The sequence below is a fragment of the Protopterus annectens genome, chromosome 6.part0, assembly GCF_019279795.1.
Source record: "Protopterus annectens isolate FY-2018-M chromosome 6.part0, PAN1.0, whole genome shotgun sequence".
NCBI lineage: Eukaryota > Metazoa > Chordata > Ceratodontiformes > Protopteridae > Protopterus > Protopterus annectens.
Genome location: NC_056737.1, coordinates 1,112,091,998 through 1,112,109,214, shown reverse-complemented (window position 1 = coordinate 1,112,109,214; position 17,217 = coordinate 1,112,091,998). Strand labels below are relative to the sequence as shown.

General features: G+C 36.7%; 1 protein-coding gene across 1 annotated transcript in view; it reads right to left on the bottom strand.

Annotated features, from left to right (window-relative positions):
- Positions 1 to 17,011, bottom strand: part of VSX2 (visual system homeobox 2) — a 211,331-nt gene extending 194,320 nt beyond the window's left edge. Inside the window, exons 1-2 of the mRNA XM_044074727.1 lie at positions 16,513 to 17,011; positions 7,098 to 7,182 (exon numbers count right to left, since the gene is read on the bottom strand). Coding sequence (XP_043930662.1) covers positions 7,098 to 7,182; positions 16,513 to 16,930 — 503 coding nt within the window. The 5' untranslated portion in view covers positions 16,931 to 17,011. The remainder of the gene's footprint in view (positions 1 to 7,097; positions 7,183 to 16,512) is intronic.
- Positions 17,012 to 17,217: the final 206 nt, after the last annotated feature.

Sequence of the window (17,217 nt, the reverse complement as noted above, 5' to 3'; positions counted from 1 at the left end):
CATATCGCCTACTGAGAGGCAATCTCTGCTTGACTTACAAATCCATGTCTGACCCAGCTCTGTTAGAAATGCTACATCTAAAGAAATACCAATCCCTCCACACCACATGCTCCAGAGACCTCAACCTCATTACCAGAATCAACAGGACAAGCTGGAGGGACATGTGCATAACCCAGAGACTGCCCATGCTATGGAACAGACTTCCCATACATGTCAAACAGAGCACCTCACTGGCCCTCTTCAAGAGGAATCTTAATGAGTGGATGGGAAATAGAAAATTCACCCTGGGGATCACTCCAGTGGCTCTACTCAACAGAGGCACTGGGAACTAAGGTTGGGTGGCATGATGCCAGGGTAATCCTATGGGCTAGGCTTGTAAAGGCTCCAGGGCCATTATCCTAGTACACATCGATGAACCTATGACCTTATGAATACAATGCCCTATTCGGTATGCACCTGACCAGGAACATGCAACAACTGGAACATCCACAGGAGTTACTCACAAAAAGAATGCAGGATGTAAACAAGTCCTACATAGATTACCTCAAAGCCCTATCTCTATGCCTGGCCTATAAAGCATTCTCTGACTCTACTCTGTTGGACCTTTTGCATATACGCAAAGCAAATAACATCAGAGTTACTTGATCTAGGGACTTAAACCTGGCTTGCAATACGCATAGGACATGTTGGAGGGACAGGTATGTGTCTCGGAGTCTACCCCTTCTTTTGGATAGGCTTCCCATCCATGTGAAGCAGAGTTCTTCCTTAACTCAATTCAGGAGCAATTTAGACCAGTGGATGGGGAAGGGAAATTCAACCCGGTCTGCCACCAATGCCCCTAACGGTCAGAGGCAGCCTGTAAATGCTTGACCACCCATGCCCTAGCCTACATTTACCCCATAACATAAACTTAAGGTTCCTAAACTTGTCAGATACATTTGGAATACATGGCTAGACTTAAAAGGCCCCTGTGGCCATTAGCATAGTGTACACCTATGAACCTATGAACATGTGAGTGTTCTACCTGGTTCTGGGTTATTCATATGTAAATTACAAGGGCTAAAAATGTTCATGGGAATGCAGGGTTAGGATTCTAATGATCCCCATGAATCAAGAGCCTAGTAAGCACCTATGAACGTATGAGTAGTAAGGTATACAAAAAGATTAAAATGTCTTGATATGTATATTCTGGAACAGGTCATCTGATATCCCAGATGGATGAGCTGTAAGCTAACAGCAGTTAAATATAATGGTGGGTAGGAAGCAGTAAACTTCATGTTCTCGCGTTTTGTTTTAATTTACCTATAATTAAATGGTCTGGATGCTGAGGGAAGAAGTTACAATAGAAAATATGGAAAAAGAATACTCTTGGGAAGTACTCATAGATGGATCATTGTAACTTTTCTAATTATGCAGAGCTAAAAACATACATTCAAATAGCAACACAAGGAATAAATGGGACTGAGGAAAGTTAGATCTGCAGTATCTAAGGAAGAACACAGACTCATGTTCAAGCAGATTCAGATTGTGTAGCATTAAAATAACGTGTCCTGTTCTTACAGGTAACTACAAGCATTAGTTAAAACTTATTTTGACTTAGCAGCAAAACTGGTCAGTTATATGAAGAGTGATACACTGAATGTGGGGTATTTCCCATATTTCAGGGTAAAGGCATATATGAATGTGTGTGTGTGTGTGTGTGTGTGTGTGTGTGTGTGTGTGTGTGTGTGTGTGTGTGTGTGTGTGTGTGCACGCGTATGAGTGCTCGCGCACATGTGTGTGTGTGTGTGTGTGTGTGTGTGTGTGTGTGTGTGTGTGTGTGTGTGTGTGTGTGTGTGTGTGTGTGTGTGTGTGTGTGTGTGTGTGTGTGCATGCATGAACATAGTCAGTGGGGTTCATATCTCTCAAACCCTTAGCACTAGAAATCTTGCTAAGGGCAAAAATAATGGGGGAAAGGTCTCAAAATTAGGGAGAATTTTTAAATATTGTTCTTAAAAACTTGAGAAAATAGAATAAAATGTTTTGCACTAGCATGCATGTCCTAAAAATATTTAGTCTGAAACTCAAATGTATGTCATTATTTAGTTACTTTAATCTTCAATGACTTTCCAGGGAAACTTTGTAAAGAACAGACCAAAAATATGAGGCAAAAATATGGGCAGTTGAGAAGTATGGCAGGGTTGGGGAATTTGCCCTCTCTACACTATTTGACCTCAGAATTGCTATATATCAGTTGTTGGAGATAATCAAGAGGTTCTTTCATTTATTTTTATTTATTCATTTATTTGTTTATGTATTTACTTTGTGTTTTGGTCACTTTCTTGGTATTAGTTTTGCTCAACCCAAACTGTAAACACACACACACACACACACACACACACACACACACACACACACACACACACACACACACACACACACACACACACACATATATATATTTGTATCTATATCCATAAATATATCTATTGTTATATATATATATATATATATATATATATATATATATATATATATATATAAATATGGGTCTATATCATAACCGCGAAAGCCCGTTTCAGCAAATATGTAAACGTCGACACATATTGCGTGAACCGCAAATACACCAAACGCCCTAAACCATGAAATTCAAAATCTTGAATTGGCATAGTTGGTCAACCCCACCGCTCACTACATATTACCCACCCAAACAAAATAAATAAACCACATACATACACTAACCGAAACCCTACTTCTAACCCTACACTAAATCTTACATACATTACTATCTATGCACTTACCTTAACTCGCACCCTAACCCTAAGGTCCGTAACTATCGCTCACTTACCTTAATGAGCTATACCCAAACAAAATAAACAATCCACACACATACACTTAACAAAACCCTACTTCTAACCCTACACTAAACCTTACAGACATTACTAATTGCTTCTGCTATGTTGTGTAACAGTAGCGTATTGGAGTTTGTTCTTTTCTCCACTCTTGTACAATATCAGAGTTGGTATATTCAGAGTTATGAGGGTTTGGGGGTGCATCCACAGCTTTACATGAAGTTAAAGGGGGCGCTTTTTGTATTTTCAAATACTCAATGGCTTGTGTCCAATGTGCGTGCATGCGCGTGCGTGTGTGTGTGCATGTGCACATGTGCAGTGTTGTGTATATATTATCACTTACAATAATCAGGTTTCAAGATCGTTATTATAAATACTATATCCACAATAATCCTGGCTACTGTCTTGTACCTATTGTCCTGTATTCCCAAATCACCTTACCCACATCCTACCATTTTTAAAACACCCTCATTGTAAGATTTGTTAAAATAGTTACTAGTGTTATTGTTAGTTCAGCTCTGGGTTCTCTTAAAGTTCAAAGGTCAATCCCATCATGCTCCACTGTCTACTGTGCCTGCAGTTATTTAGGTTCTTTCAGTACTTTTTCATATGTTAAAGGATATGGATCAGCCACCTTTTCCTGGTCTATTCATCTGTCTGGTTTTGGTAAAGTTTAATTCCCTTTAGAACTACAGAACAAACATAGTCATTAAGCAGCCATACTTTTTTGCCATTATTTTCTGCAATTTGCTTCTGCGTTTATACTGACCTAGCACCTCTGTCTTCCATAAAGGCAGAAGCACCTTAAATTACTGAAAAGTCTGCAGGAGCAAGGGGTTTATTACTCCTCCTGAATTTATGTCCACCATTTAACAAAAGGATAAGATAAGCACAGATTAATGAAAATATTATCACACATTATATATGTTCCACACTTCAGTACCAACATGCAGAATTCCTGAATGTTCTACATGAGTTGGAGGTTTACCAGTCCATTAATGCCAGGTAACATTTGCTACCACTTTCAAGAGCATTTAATTTCATTTAACTTTTCACAAAAGTAATGGTCAGTTACTGAGTATGCCTACAAGCTATAGCAGTACATGAGAAAAGCCGAGATGATCTCCCATATGATGATCCCAAACCAGGCAGATTGACTGAGTATCTAAACTGTCCATATGTGATGTATTTAACCCTGCATCTTGTGACATAGTAATAGTTAAAAAGGTTTCAGAAGAACCAGTTAATCTCCCAGTTTAAAGCTAAATGTAAATGACCCAGCTGATCTGAGACTGATAAGACCTAAATCCGTGTTCAGATTTTCAGAGGTGATTCCTCTTTCGGTTGATGCTGATCTTCACGTGTCTGTTCCCACCTCATCAAAGCACCAAGTTTCTAATCCTGTTCCTTCTTCAAATCCAGGTAGCAGCCTGTTATCTTTTCACAGGAATTTCCTTCTTACATGATAGTGTGATCCCGTCTCCTCGTTGACTTTATCTGTGAGTTAGTCATTTCATATCCTCACATTTTCTTCTGCTCAGCTATTTTGTTTTTAGCCTATCATCTTGTACTATAGAACAGCTTTAATTTCTTCCTTCATACCAGGTCCTTTGTCTTCCTCCTTCTCTGAACAGTCTCACTGACACAGTTTATCAAGGAATACTCCTACAGAAAATACTTGGTTCAACATTACTGAAAGTTTTCAATCATGTGAAAGCAAGGGCATAGCATCTAGATCCAGAGAGGGCATCATACCACTGTACTTCGTCCTCATCAGACCCATCATAGAGTACAATGCCAAAACCAGACACAAACAATAACTGGAATGTCCACAAAGGTTCCTTACAAAAAGAATGCAAGTAGTAAACTCAATGTCCTTCACTGATCACCTCAAAGCCCTGTCTCTTTACTTTGTATTGTACAGACTTTTGAAAGGTGATCTTTGCCTGGCATACAAGGCATCCCTGGATTCTGTTTTAAGGAACCTTTTGGATATCTGCAAAACAAACAGCATCAGAACTACTAGTTTAAAAGATCTAAATTTTGCTTGCAACATAAATAGAACATGTTGGAGAGACAGATGTGTTTCTCACATAATTTCCATTCTCTGGAACAGACTCCCTATCCATGTGAAGCAGAGCCCTTCCTATCCTCCTGGGCTGGTGCCTGTGTCTCTGATGGACAGAGGTAGTCAGTAACTCACACACTATATAAATTAAATGTGCTGGTCACATTTGGGTTGCAGAGCTAGACTTATGATGACCCTAGTGGACTTTAGCCTAGTACACACCTATAAACTTATGAAGGAGATTGTACAAGAACAAATCCAAACTACATTAAGAACTGGTGACCCACAGTATAGTGGTGAAAAAAATGCCAGAGTGCCAGTACTTTGTAACCCAGGAAAATAAAGCTCAACATCTGGATATGAGAGGCACCCTGATGAATGTAGATTACCTGCACCAATCCCACATAGACAATAAATTAAGGCATAAAACTACCACCCTTTGATCATCCCACCTGGCATTGCAGAACTGCCACTTTTGTGCATAAAGGTACCCGATGCTTCTCAGTGCCCTAGTGACTTATCTCACCTCCTGTTCAATCCCAATTTCATTTTAAATAAATTCAATCTAGAGTCCTAAGCTTGACACCACCCCCGACCTCCCCAGTAACACAATATCCCATTGTACTGCCTGCTTGCCTGGTCTTCTACCTATTGAAGGTGTAGCCTAGTATTAATATAGACCTTGTGCCTCACTTCCTCCCACTGTACATATAGAAGAGTAAAGCACTAGTAGTCTGTGTCACCTCTCATTTACTCATATCCCACATAGCTACTCATACAAAATGACAACCCTAGTGATGCAGCAGATTTCTCTCTTCATCTTCTTATCCTCTCCACCCAAGACAGGCATATTGGTGAGAACACTGCTAGTCTGGTAAAGGTAATGACAATGCACTGATTGTGGCATTATCTAGTGTCAACAACTGCAAACATAGGTAGATCCCCCGCACACTGAATTCTAAATGGATGTGTGCACCTGTGGACTCACAATCAAAGACAAAATGAAGCAGTCATTCTACAGTCAAGTTCACTGTAGCTGCACCACTGCAACATGGTGGCTGTAAATTCAGTTTTGATTCTTCTACTCTCCATGTTGTAACAACACATGATTGACTCAGTACCTCTCTTGGGTTTTATTAACATTATATTTTTTTTTTGGATAACTATCCATTAAGATTAGGTCTTATAACAATCATCCAAGGGATCATATTGCCTACTTAGATAGATGCTTCCTTTATATTTTTTTTCAGGAAGTTATTAACTTGTACTCTGATTTCAAAACACTCTGATGCGTAAATGCAATTTCAGCATCATTAGCTTCAGTAAAACAAGTAATAAAATGCATAGTTTATGCAGTCACATGATTTTTCATGTACTTATAGCAATCAAAACAAATGAAGCTGGATCCAGAAATAAGAAAGATTCAAAAACAAATACATTGAATTATATAAATCAGTTATTTGCATTTTCCACTGTGGAAGATTTCAGTTTTTTCTACCAATAACCAACAGGGCCTAACCAATAATGGTGATGAACGTTGCTATACCACGTGGCCTACAGCAGAAAGTTATAGTTAGAATTATGCCTTGCTAAGCACAACCTGAAAGAGGGGTCACAAGTAATGACCTTACTATAGTTTGGCCTGTATTACATGCATCACGTGACCCTTCTTGAGCCATTTTAATGAGGCTTGATTGCACCCAGCTTCAGATCACAGCTCCGAACCTGGTTTTATCTACCTTGCATCAATGTACGTGTATGTTAGCAGATCAGAAACCATACTCTCATAACATAAACCATCTCACTACTACATGGCATGCTTGGTAGTGCATTAAATAAAACCTATTAAACTAAGTTGTGCTGGACAGCAGACTGACGTTTACACATCAGGAAACACTGTGCAACTCTGTACAGCAGAGCTCCACACTGCATGGCACAGTGATACACCATATGGTTCAGACAGACAGCATCGTATGGTTGTTGACATAGCTCAGCTTTCTGTGGGCAGGTTAGCACATCAAAAAGCAATCTGTTGCAAGTAGGCCTAACTCAGTGATCACATAGCATTTTGGTACAGCACCCCCTTGTCACACTGTCTCTACAGTTTGTACCATAAAACATGACACAGCTTAGATCTGCATTCCAGCTTCCACTATCTTGGCATGGTTGCAGCTTCCTTAAGACAGCAATGATATTACCTGTGTCTTCTCTTCTTCCGTTTCTTACTCTGGCTGATGGAGGATTTTGTGAGTTTTCTGTCACTAGAGGAGAGATCTTCAGAGTCTGCAAAGAAGAAGCACAGGTGAAAATAATGAGCAAATGAGCTTTGCACATGGGACAGTTGCTTTTATTAGAGGACCTAACCAATTTGCTGGAGTCATGGAAAATAGATAGCGCTCATTAAACACAGACAAAAGCAATAAGGGACTGCAGATCTTAGAAGTAGTTTTAAGATCATGGAGCAAATCAGATGTTCTTTATACAAATCAGAGGCATTAAAGCAGCATACAATTTAGAATATAGCGGTAAAAGATGGTAAACCTGTTTGGGTTATAATACCTTACAAATACATAATGGGAACTGCTGTTAAGAAATCATCTGACATAAAAAAGAAAATAACAGTTTCAAATTGTACTTTTCATATTATGCAAGACATGTACAATAGTGTATGATTTGTTTCATGTAATGGTACACCTGCAAGGAGACACTTGTACATATTCACATAAACATATTATGGATTTCACATCCAGCTATCTAGCACTGAACATCTCAGCATGTGTCATACCACCTGTAGACTGACAAAACATTGCAAAAGCACTAACATCCAGGTAAGGTACCTGTTGCTTAAAGACTGATGGTGAATGGAACGCCATTACACAGAAACATATAATTAAGAGCAGTAATAAGGATCAGAGAGTCTGAATTGTGTTTTTATAGCATAAAGTTAACATCTAATGCATATTTTGAGAACTCAAAGCCATAACCTGCAGCGACTGGAATAACAGGCCTGTTTTGTCCACTTTATAGCCAAACACACACCTGTTAATATTTTACAAAATAATACGTACCTTCCTCTTAACTGTTGATCAGATATAGACTTAAAACAATAAATGTAACAATCTACTTTTATTAAAAGAGTAATTTAATATCAGTTGTAAATGCTACAGTGCTGCCCAACATATTATGCAAATGTTGACTGTTCTGAGTCAATCAGAACCAGCATTTTCAGAATTTGCATTAAATGTCTACAGCGTAAGCTTCATACTTCTCAAGTGTACCTCATTATGAGGAACATTCCTCATTTTGGGTCTTAAAAAGTTCATGTTCCTCAAAGTTCCACTTGAAAAGGATCCATCATACAGTCAGTGTTATGCTTTTTAACTAATATTCATGGTAAATAGAACTGAATGATATTTATTCATAAAATAACTCTTCATAAGTAAAAAGTAGCTGATTGTAACCATACCGTGAGCTTATTAGTTGAAGTTGTTTGTAAACTGTTAGTACATGTTCCACAATTTGCCCATTTGTTCTATATTTTTAGAAGCAGTGTTCCTCATTTCAGAGGTGAAACGTTGAGAGCTATGGTATGGTTTAATAAAATATCCCATTCAGTTCAGTTATTAACTCAGACTTCTAAGATTATGTATGTCTCTCTTTTTCATTTTTATAAAGTTTCACAAGAGCAAACAAATAAAAATAGCTTTAACAATACCAAGATGTGTCTATATCTATATCAACACTATAAGTGCAAACTGGGATTTATGGATGAAAAACAGAATATTTACATCAGGACTGGCCCTGTACTACTAATGGACTAATGGACACAGTTGGCTCCAAAATTCTTTATCCCATGCATGGGTCTCGTTAAATTATCTATGGCATGATCCCACTTATTCTCATTAGGAGTAATATATTATTATTGACTATACGATGGGTAAGGCCAGTCTGTAACCAAGTGAGAAAGGTTATCACGATCACAAAAAGGGTAATTAGGTAGGCTTAAAATGGCCCTATGAACCTGCATGGGGAAAAATTCTGTACTTATCTGAACTACAAAAATATGGTATTTAATGAAATAATCAACTGCAACCTTTTTGATTTGTTTAAAAACTATTACATTCCTTATCTGTTTTACAGTTTACTGCTTAAACATTGCAATCTATTCCTGATTTGCATGTTTATACTGTTTATGTTTTGTGCGTATATAATAAAATATTTTCAGCTATGTATCGATGCCAGTGCTATTATATCCAGTTTTAGATAAAATTATAGATAAATATAGATGGCTAGACAGATATATATAATATATATATATATGTGTATATGTATATATATATATATATATATATATATATATATATATATGTGTGTGTGTGTGTGTGTGTGTGTGTGTGTGTGTGTGTACACACACACACACACACACACAGATGTAGATATAGATATATACTGCTACTCAGGCCTTAACAGACTACAACTAACTAGTTCTACACTAAAAGGTACACCAGTGAGAGATGCCGTACAGTAACATTTTCAGCTCTGCTGTTGCATATACTGTTGCAAATTATAAGAAAAAGTACACGAATCCTGGCATCTTTAAACCTAAAAATGAATGATGAAAATGTCCTTATTGGTACTTGTAGACACACCAGTTTCTCAAGTCTGCTGCAGTCGTTAGGGAAGCCCCCAATTTAAAGGGAAACTCCAGGTTTAGAAACTGTAACTGTTTACTTTCTGTTTGTCGTTTGCACATGGAGAGACCACCCTGCAGACCCAGTTACCCACATACCTCGCCCACCTTACTGTGATTATAATCGTTGGTCATCTTGTCTGGGACACCTCAGCTGAGGAACCACCGTTCCTTTGTGGATCTTTGTCGGTGGGCAAACGGGGCTAAACAATTATTTGTGGCATTTACGTCCTGCTCGAAAACATGCAATTGGCAAGAAAAAATGTCCAACTTCCTAGTAAATATTGTAGAAAACAATAGCGCTATACTTTAAATATATTAATATGATATAAAGAATACAATCCCTAGAAATAAAGAATGTGTCTTTATTTTAGTAACTAAATAAGAAAAAAGTACTTTCTGTTGGATGACAGGGTGGTTTACCTCACTAGGGATGCGAGAAATGTGTATTTGTACTTAGATCTAAAGTTGTTGCATCCGTTTAAAAATGTACTCTGCTTTTAAATGTGCATTCGTATCACCTGTGCACGTTTTGTGTAATGCTGTCCTGTTAATGCAGTTCTAAATATTCTCTGCTTTTTTGTAATAAAGTTTCCAAGAAATGCTCAAAAAATGAACATATCTGAGTACACGGAGTATGGCTAGGTACACCCTTGGTTTATCCCCTCCCCCCAAAAAAGTCATATTAGAGCAACACATGCCCCCACTTCAAACATCTGAAGGGGATGACAACCCTACAGGGAAATCGTACTCCTACAAGGACTGAATACCATAAAGTGAGCTAAATGCTCGACCTCTTAATGATTAGCACACATGGATAATACCAATCGCTCAATAGATAGCTATCAGGAAGGATAAAAACAGGCGTTCGATGACTCCCTCCGCCACTTGTGTGGGATGCGGCAGGTGGGCATGCAAATTGAAATGCAATCGTTTTTTTAATAGATTACATCCCCTCCCATAGAGGCACACTTCTTTTAAGGAAGCATTTTATTCAATTAGAAAAGATAGGTTACATCTAACGTCGGGATAACCATCTTCTGTTATTATTTTATTTGTACCTCAGAATTATTTTCTGTGTCTTTCTTACTCAAAAATTATTTAATGATACTCATCTAGGTGTCTTACAACAAGATGTGATTCATTCCTTGGTTTATATAGTAAGTCTTTTGTTGCCTTTATAGATTGAAATCAACATGGAATTTAACTTGAACGCCCTGCTGTACGTAAGTTAAAACTCTGTAGTTTCCAAAATTATGACGACTTCATCAAAACTGCAGAGGCAAAGAATCAAACAAGTGGATCAAACGAATAATTAAAGGAAATCTAGGAAGTAAGTGGATTAGAACTCTGGTCATCAGTTGAAAACTATTACATGAAAAGGTAGCAAATGGTGAAATAGCATCCTTTATAATACAATGATAGAAACAGGACAACACCTGATATTAAGAGCATAAGGAAAATGTACATGAAACAAATCAACTTGTTACGTAATCATTCACATTAATGAAAAACGTGGGGAGTAAAAATGTTATTAAGATTTTGATAATTTGGCTATAAAGAGTGAGAGTATATAAAAATAAACAAAGTATGTATTGCAAATATGTTTGTCCATACAGTATATTTTGTTTTCACTTTTTTCCGTTTGGTTTTCCTTATCTGTATATTCACTTTATTTATTTATTTATTTAGATCTGGGGGAAATTTGATTGACAAAGCCTTTTTTCAATGGAGGCCTGTAAAGAAAAGCTCTGCATTATACATTTCTTTTCACAGGCAATTAACATGAACTAACAATAAAATATATTACATAACACTGAACTCTATATATATATATATATATATATATATATATATATATATATATATATATATATATATATATATATATATATATATGTGTGTGTGTGTGTGTGTGTGTGCGCGCGTGTGTATATATACATATATATATATATATATATATATATATATATATATATATATATATATATATATCAAATGGCAAGTACATTATACATTATTTACAACACACTAAAGTTGCACATATATAAGGAACATTCAGCATTATTTTACAGATTATGCATAAAATCACATCGAATTTTAATACATAGATTGCAGAGGAGACCTCTGCAACTTTTATCCAAGCAGTTATTCACTTCAGACATGTAAACAGATGACAAAGTGTGAGGATTATATGATATTTAATTGATTTGGCTGCATAAAGAGGAATGTTACTAATGGTGCAGGTACAAGGTCAGTGTTGTTTTTCTGGGGGTATGATTTCGTTACTTTTTTAAAAATATAGATAAATGGTTATAATAAAAGGGCTTAATAACTGCGGATGTTACAAGTGCAATATTGTTTTGCTGACATGTATGTTTTCAATGGGTTTTAAATGGTAAAAATGTTTAGATTTGGGATGTACACTGTGTTTTGTGGGGGGGGGTTGTGGGGAGGGGTATGGACTCAATATAAATTACAAAGGAAAGAAGATATCTTATTCTTGTTTGTTTTATTTGGGAATATGGTTAGACAGTTGGATTAATTTAAAGGTCACACCTAGAGAATCACGCTTCAAGGCTGCTGCAGAGAATATAAAACGATATAACTATATTGCTGCTTGGAACATTTTCCAATCAGCGTCTTAAAGCTGTATAAAACACACACTCTATAAGCTTAATCATAAAGCTCCATGCCAGTTTATTTGTCAGCTTAACTTTAAACGCCTGATATTTAGTCATTCTGCATATTAGGTGCCGCTATTTTCGTTATTTTATTAGGTTTCGATTTACAGACTGTCTTAATGCATGTAATGCATATTATAAATTATTGCAGAAGACTTGCACCAGTTCACATTTAAAACATGCTGGTGCAGCACCTGTGCTATAACAGTAATTAATGGACATAAATAAGTGCACCAGGCAAAACAGTGTGGAAACAATTAGCCGTGATTTTACCCAAAGTAATTCACATGGCATTGGAGAGGATAGCACAACTAGGGTTGCCACCTTTTCAAATACCCAAAGTGGGACATGTTTTGTAGAAATGTGAGATTTTTGCAGGACAAAATATACCCACAGCCAGCGCAAAGGACAGAACTTTACTTGTTTGCTAAAATAAAAGCTTATTCTTGTAGCATTTAAGTTGCTTATGCTATTTCTTATAACATTTAGGTGTTTTGTATGAAAAATAACTGTTTTCTGCAACTATTAAAAAGACTTATGATTTTTTTTTGCCCTAAAATCTCAGGACATTTGTCATTTTTTAGTTTTTCTCGCAGGATACAACTGCCCACGTGTGCCTCGCAAAGTGGGACAGGTGGTAACCCTAAGCACAACATACTTTTTAGTTTATCACCTACAACTACAAGTAAATGAACAAAAACTGGTAAATTGCAAAGCGACTATAAACTAAAATATGAGCTCCAAATTTTCCTTTGCAGCCAGGTGTCAAGTACCGACTAAAGGCGCATTTCCATATCTTAAAATAAGACACATATATTTATCACAATTACAAGAAACAGGGCTACCTCGCTGTACCAGAAGTTGAACACGGTTATGATTTAGATGGGAAGAAAGTGATGGCAGTTCACTGTTGATGCTTTCGAGATTAATGCACTGACTTACCTTAATATTATTTTAATGTTTGTACAGGGAAATAATAAAACTCAGTTAAAATTATAGTGTGGTAACCATAGACAAAATGCATACATTAAATAACACACACACACACACACACACACACACACACACACACACACACACACACACACACACGCACACACCTATCTAAATAACTATAGTGTTTATTTTATTTTTAGTTTTAATTTGTTGACCGGATAGACCCCTGATCTCAAATGACAAATTTCAGTCTCATCCCGTTTACGTAAAATATAAAAATATTTTATGTTTATATAAAACACAAACACACAGAAATAACATAATCGAAACATGAAATTGTAGAATAAAGTGTAAGATATGACTTAAATGCACGTTTGTCCCAAAATAAATGTAGATTTGCACTACAGTCAGTTACTTACAAAGATCAGAAGTAAATTAAGTATGAATGCACTAACAGGATAATAAAATACACGAATATTGCACCAAAACAAATACAGTCATTTATTTTGAGTACAGGGGTCTCTATCCGGTCCAGTTTTTTTGTCAATGGGAGGGGAAGGTCTTTTGATTTCGTAGCAAACACTTGCCATGTGTATTGTCTTTCATCACAGCACGGTGCAAACCAAGTAATAATCCAACAATTTATGTAACTCTAAAAATGTTTGTATATAAAAATATCATCTGGTTTTGCATTCAGAAAACTACTGATAATAAATTGCTTAAAGAACATTGGTCTATTTCTCTCCAGTGTTGGGGTTAGTCCTTTATAAATGTATATGTGTATATGTGCGTGTGTGTGTGTGTGTGTGTGTGTGTGTGTGTGTATATATATATATATATATATATATATATATATATATATATATATAGTTAGGGTTTTGTGTATGTATGCATGCATTATAACAGAAGTGTGTTTGATTTTGTCCGTATATATTATATCTTATATGTTGCTGCTTCTTATTTTCTGGATTTAATGATACTAACAATGTAGAAAAACACAAACATTAGTTCACACAAAATGTGAAATAAAAGATGTCAGTAGAGTAGACTTCATCCAAGATAATGATATTGTGCATGATTATAATAGTACATTTGTACAGTAAACTGTAGCTTAAAAAGATCAAAACGCGTGTTGCTTCTGCCTACCTATTACCACGACAGTAAAAGCAAACGTGGTGGCTTATAGGCATTAAAATAACAAACAGAAATAAATAGGACATGCTGGAGGGACAGATTCATAACCCAGAGGTCCCTTCACTCTGGAATAAAATCCCAGTCCATGTTAGGCAGAGTCCCTCATTGACTCTCTTCAAGAGGAATCTTGATGAGCGGATGGGAGATCGTAGGTTTATCCCGGGTATCACTTCTGTGTCACTGTTAGACAGAGGCACAGTATACTAACCTCGAAAAAGGGCATAGCAAAATTAATTTAAAATGGGTGGCGAAAGCCAAACACACTCTGGCTAGGCTTATAAATGTCCTAGGGCAGATAGCCTATGAACCTATATATTCAATAATTCAGGTAAAATAACGGAAATGATTGTGCAAAGGCCATTTAGGCCTGAGGTCCTCGGGTATTCAGTGTGTATAGTGTACACATAGTTTACTTTTTGTAGGTTTCATCGACTGGCTATGAAGGCTTATTTATTTGATTTTGTTTTATTCTCTGACATTGGTAGTTCATACACTTTACAGACTGCTTAATTTAAAATTTCTTAGAAACATGCTGATAGTGGACCAGTGCTTTAACTCTATAAACTCTCAGATAGTTACTAAGCTAATAGTGTATGCATGCTCCAGTCACCTTCCTCTCTCTCTCTTTCATTTGCCTGAAGTCTCTATCAAACAAATTCAGAAATTACTTCAAACAACTACCAATTTATGGAGCATGCTTGCCAAAGTAAAGCCTGTTTTGTAATAGTAGCTGGTTGTACAAATGTTTACTGAGATTGTAAACAAGTACACTATGTTTCAGCTTTCTGCTACAGATTGATGTTACAATATATTGTTTGGCATGTGAATACATGCTGTTTTTGTAATGCAACTGCAACCTGTACTTGCACGTCAGTAATTATCTTTTTTCATATAATTTCAGTAAAATTTATTTAAAAATGTTTTCCATACTTTATTTTTCATTCCTCATTTTGCACTAACTGAACGAAACGTTGGGTAGCTTTCTTTTGTTACTATTTGTTTTACAACGTTCTATACACAGTTAATAAGTGATTATGTCAGCTTAAAATATGCTAAACATGTAAGAGTGTTAAATGCTCAATGTTTAGAAAACGCTTAAATTAAAAAAATGAAAATTTCTTCAGCAAAAGATAAATGTTTTAGTAAGCCTAGAAAACAACAGAAAGGTGCACATTTAAATGTTTTATGTATAAAATATGTCCCCTTATGCTTTCAAAAAATGATAAGAAATTATCAGAAGAAATCGAACAATATATGACGTTACAAAAATAGTAATTTTCAATGACCTAACATATTTTAACGGAAACATGTTGAATATGTATGCAAACCTGATTTTGTTCGATGCTTGTTGTGTCGCATTGCTTGAACTTTATGTCCTCATTCTTAATTCACAAAATAACGATACTGAATTTGAATTCATGTATTTTAATTGCAGTTTTCGATTGTTTTTTTTTTCCAATTTGTCACCTCATTTTTATGTTTTTTTTTTTCAAACGAATTCATTTTCAGTAACTATTTGTAATTACTGTAAACATAAATAGTGGTTTGTTTCGGTCTGCACCACCAGTCTCCCTTTTCTTGTTCAGTTTCTCACCAAATAATATATAACAACAGACAACTAACAAATTAAAAAAGACTGATGAATAGGCAGGTGGATAGAAATGAGACAAATAGGAAGCTAGAAAACGAATGTATCGCCATTGCAGAGGCTGAAGCTTTCAGATAATTGATTAAAAAACAAAAAATCATAAATAAGACAGACATATTTCTAGTCTGGAGACAGCTTACTTGAATTTATCTTTTCAATAGGGCTTTATTTCTATAGCCACTGCAGTTTCTTTCTTTCGTTCGTTCTGCCTTCCTTCCTTTTTTTCTTTTGTAGTTTTCTGTTCAGTCGTTCTCTTTCTTATCTCTCTCTTTTTCTGTTTGCTTGTAATTTTCCTTTTACATTTCACACTATTTTAACCTATAAAATGGCTCTTTGCCAAGTGTCTGGTACACCATTTATTGGCAACCGTGTTTACACTTTATGTGGCTACTTAGACAGTCAATATTTGAATCCTACCAGGCAACGTGATCTAGTTAGGTATAATAGTCATGTGTTCTTACCTGAGCTAGCCGTCTGACTTGCTTCCAGTGGTCCGGTGCTTCTGCTTAGGGGCTGAAGATGGACTCCCTGGGTATCGGACAGCACCTCTAGGAATGTTGGCTGAGTGTAAAACCCTGGCATCCCTCCTGGTCCCAACAAACCCATCCCCATCCCTACTCCTGTAGGGCTCAAAACAGACCTGGCAGCCAGAAGGTGAGCCCCAGCCGGCAGGGAGTCCAGGGCAGCCCGTGGGGCGCAAGGCGGTTCCTTGTTTAAGCCCAAGATCTCCTGTATACCAAATCCGGTGCAGCGAGGTGGGTTGTTGACAATGGCATTATTCTTGCTTGGTTGCTGAATATTGCATGCATTCTCTGAGACTGGTGCAGTTTTAGGCTTGTTTAAACTTTCTGACAACACCTCCCCCTCTTTGCCTGTCATCCTCTCTGATCTGATCTGCCAGTTCTCTGTTTCTCCTTAAGGAGGGTCCCAGGTGCCAGTCGCCACTGCTCCCTAGCTCCTTTCAAATTCCCTATTTATCAGGTAGTAACAGCCCAGCAGGGCTCATAGTTTCCCGGCCAATCAGCTGACGCCAAAGTTATTAGGGATTTGCAGCAGAACCGACTTTCTCCTACGGGGATATCCTCTGCATGTTCAAATCCAGCAATTCTCATTGGGCAGAAAATCATTCTACTGTGCAGATATTTGCAATAATTATTAAGCACAGT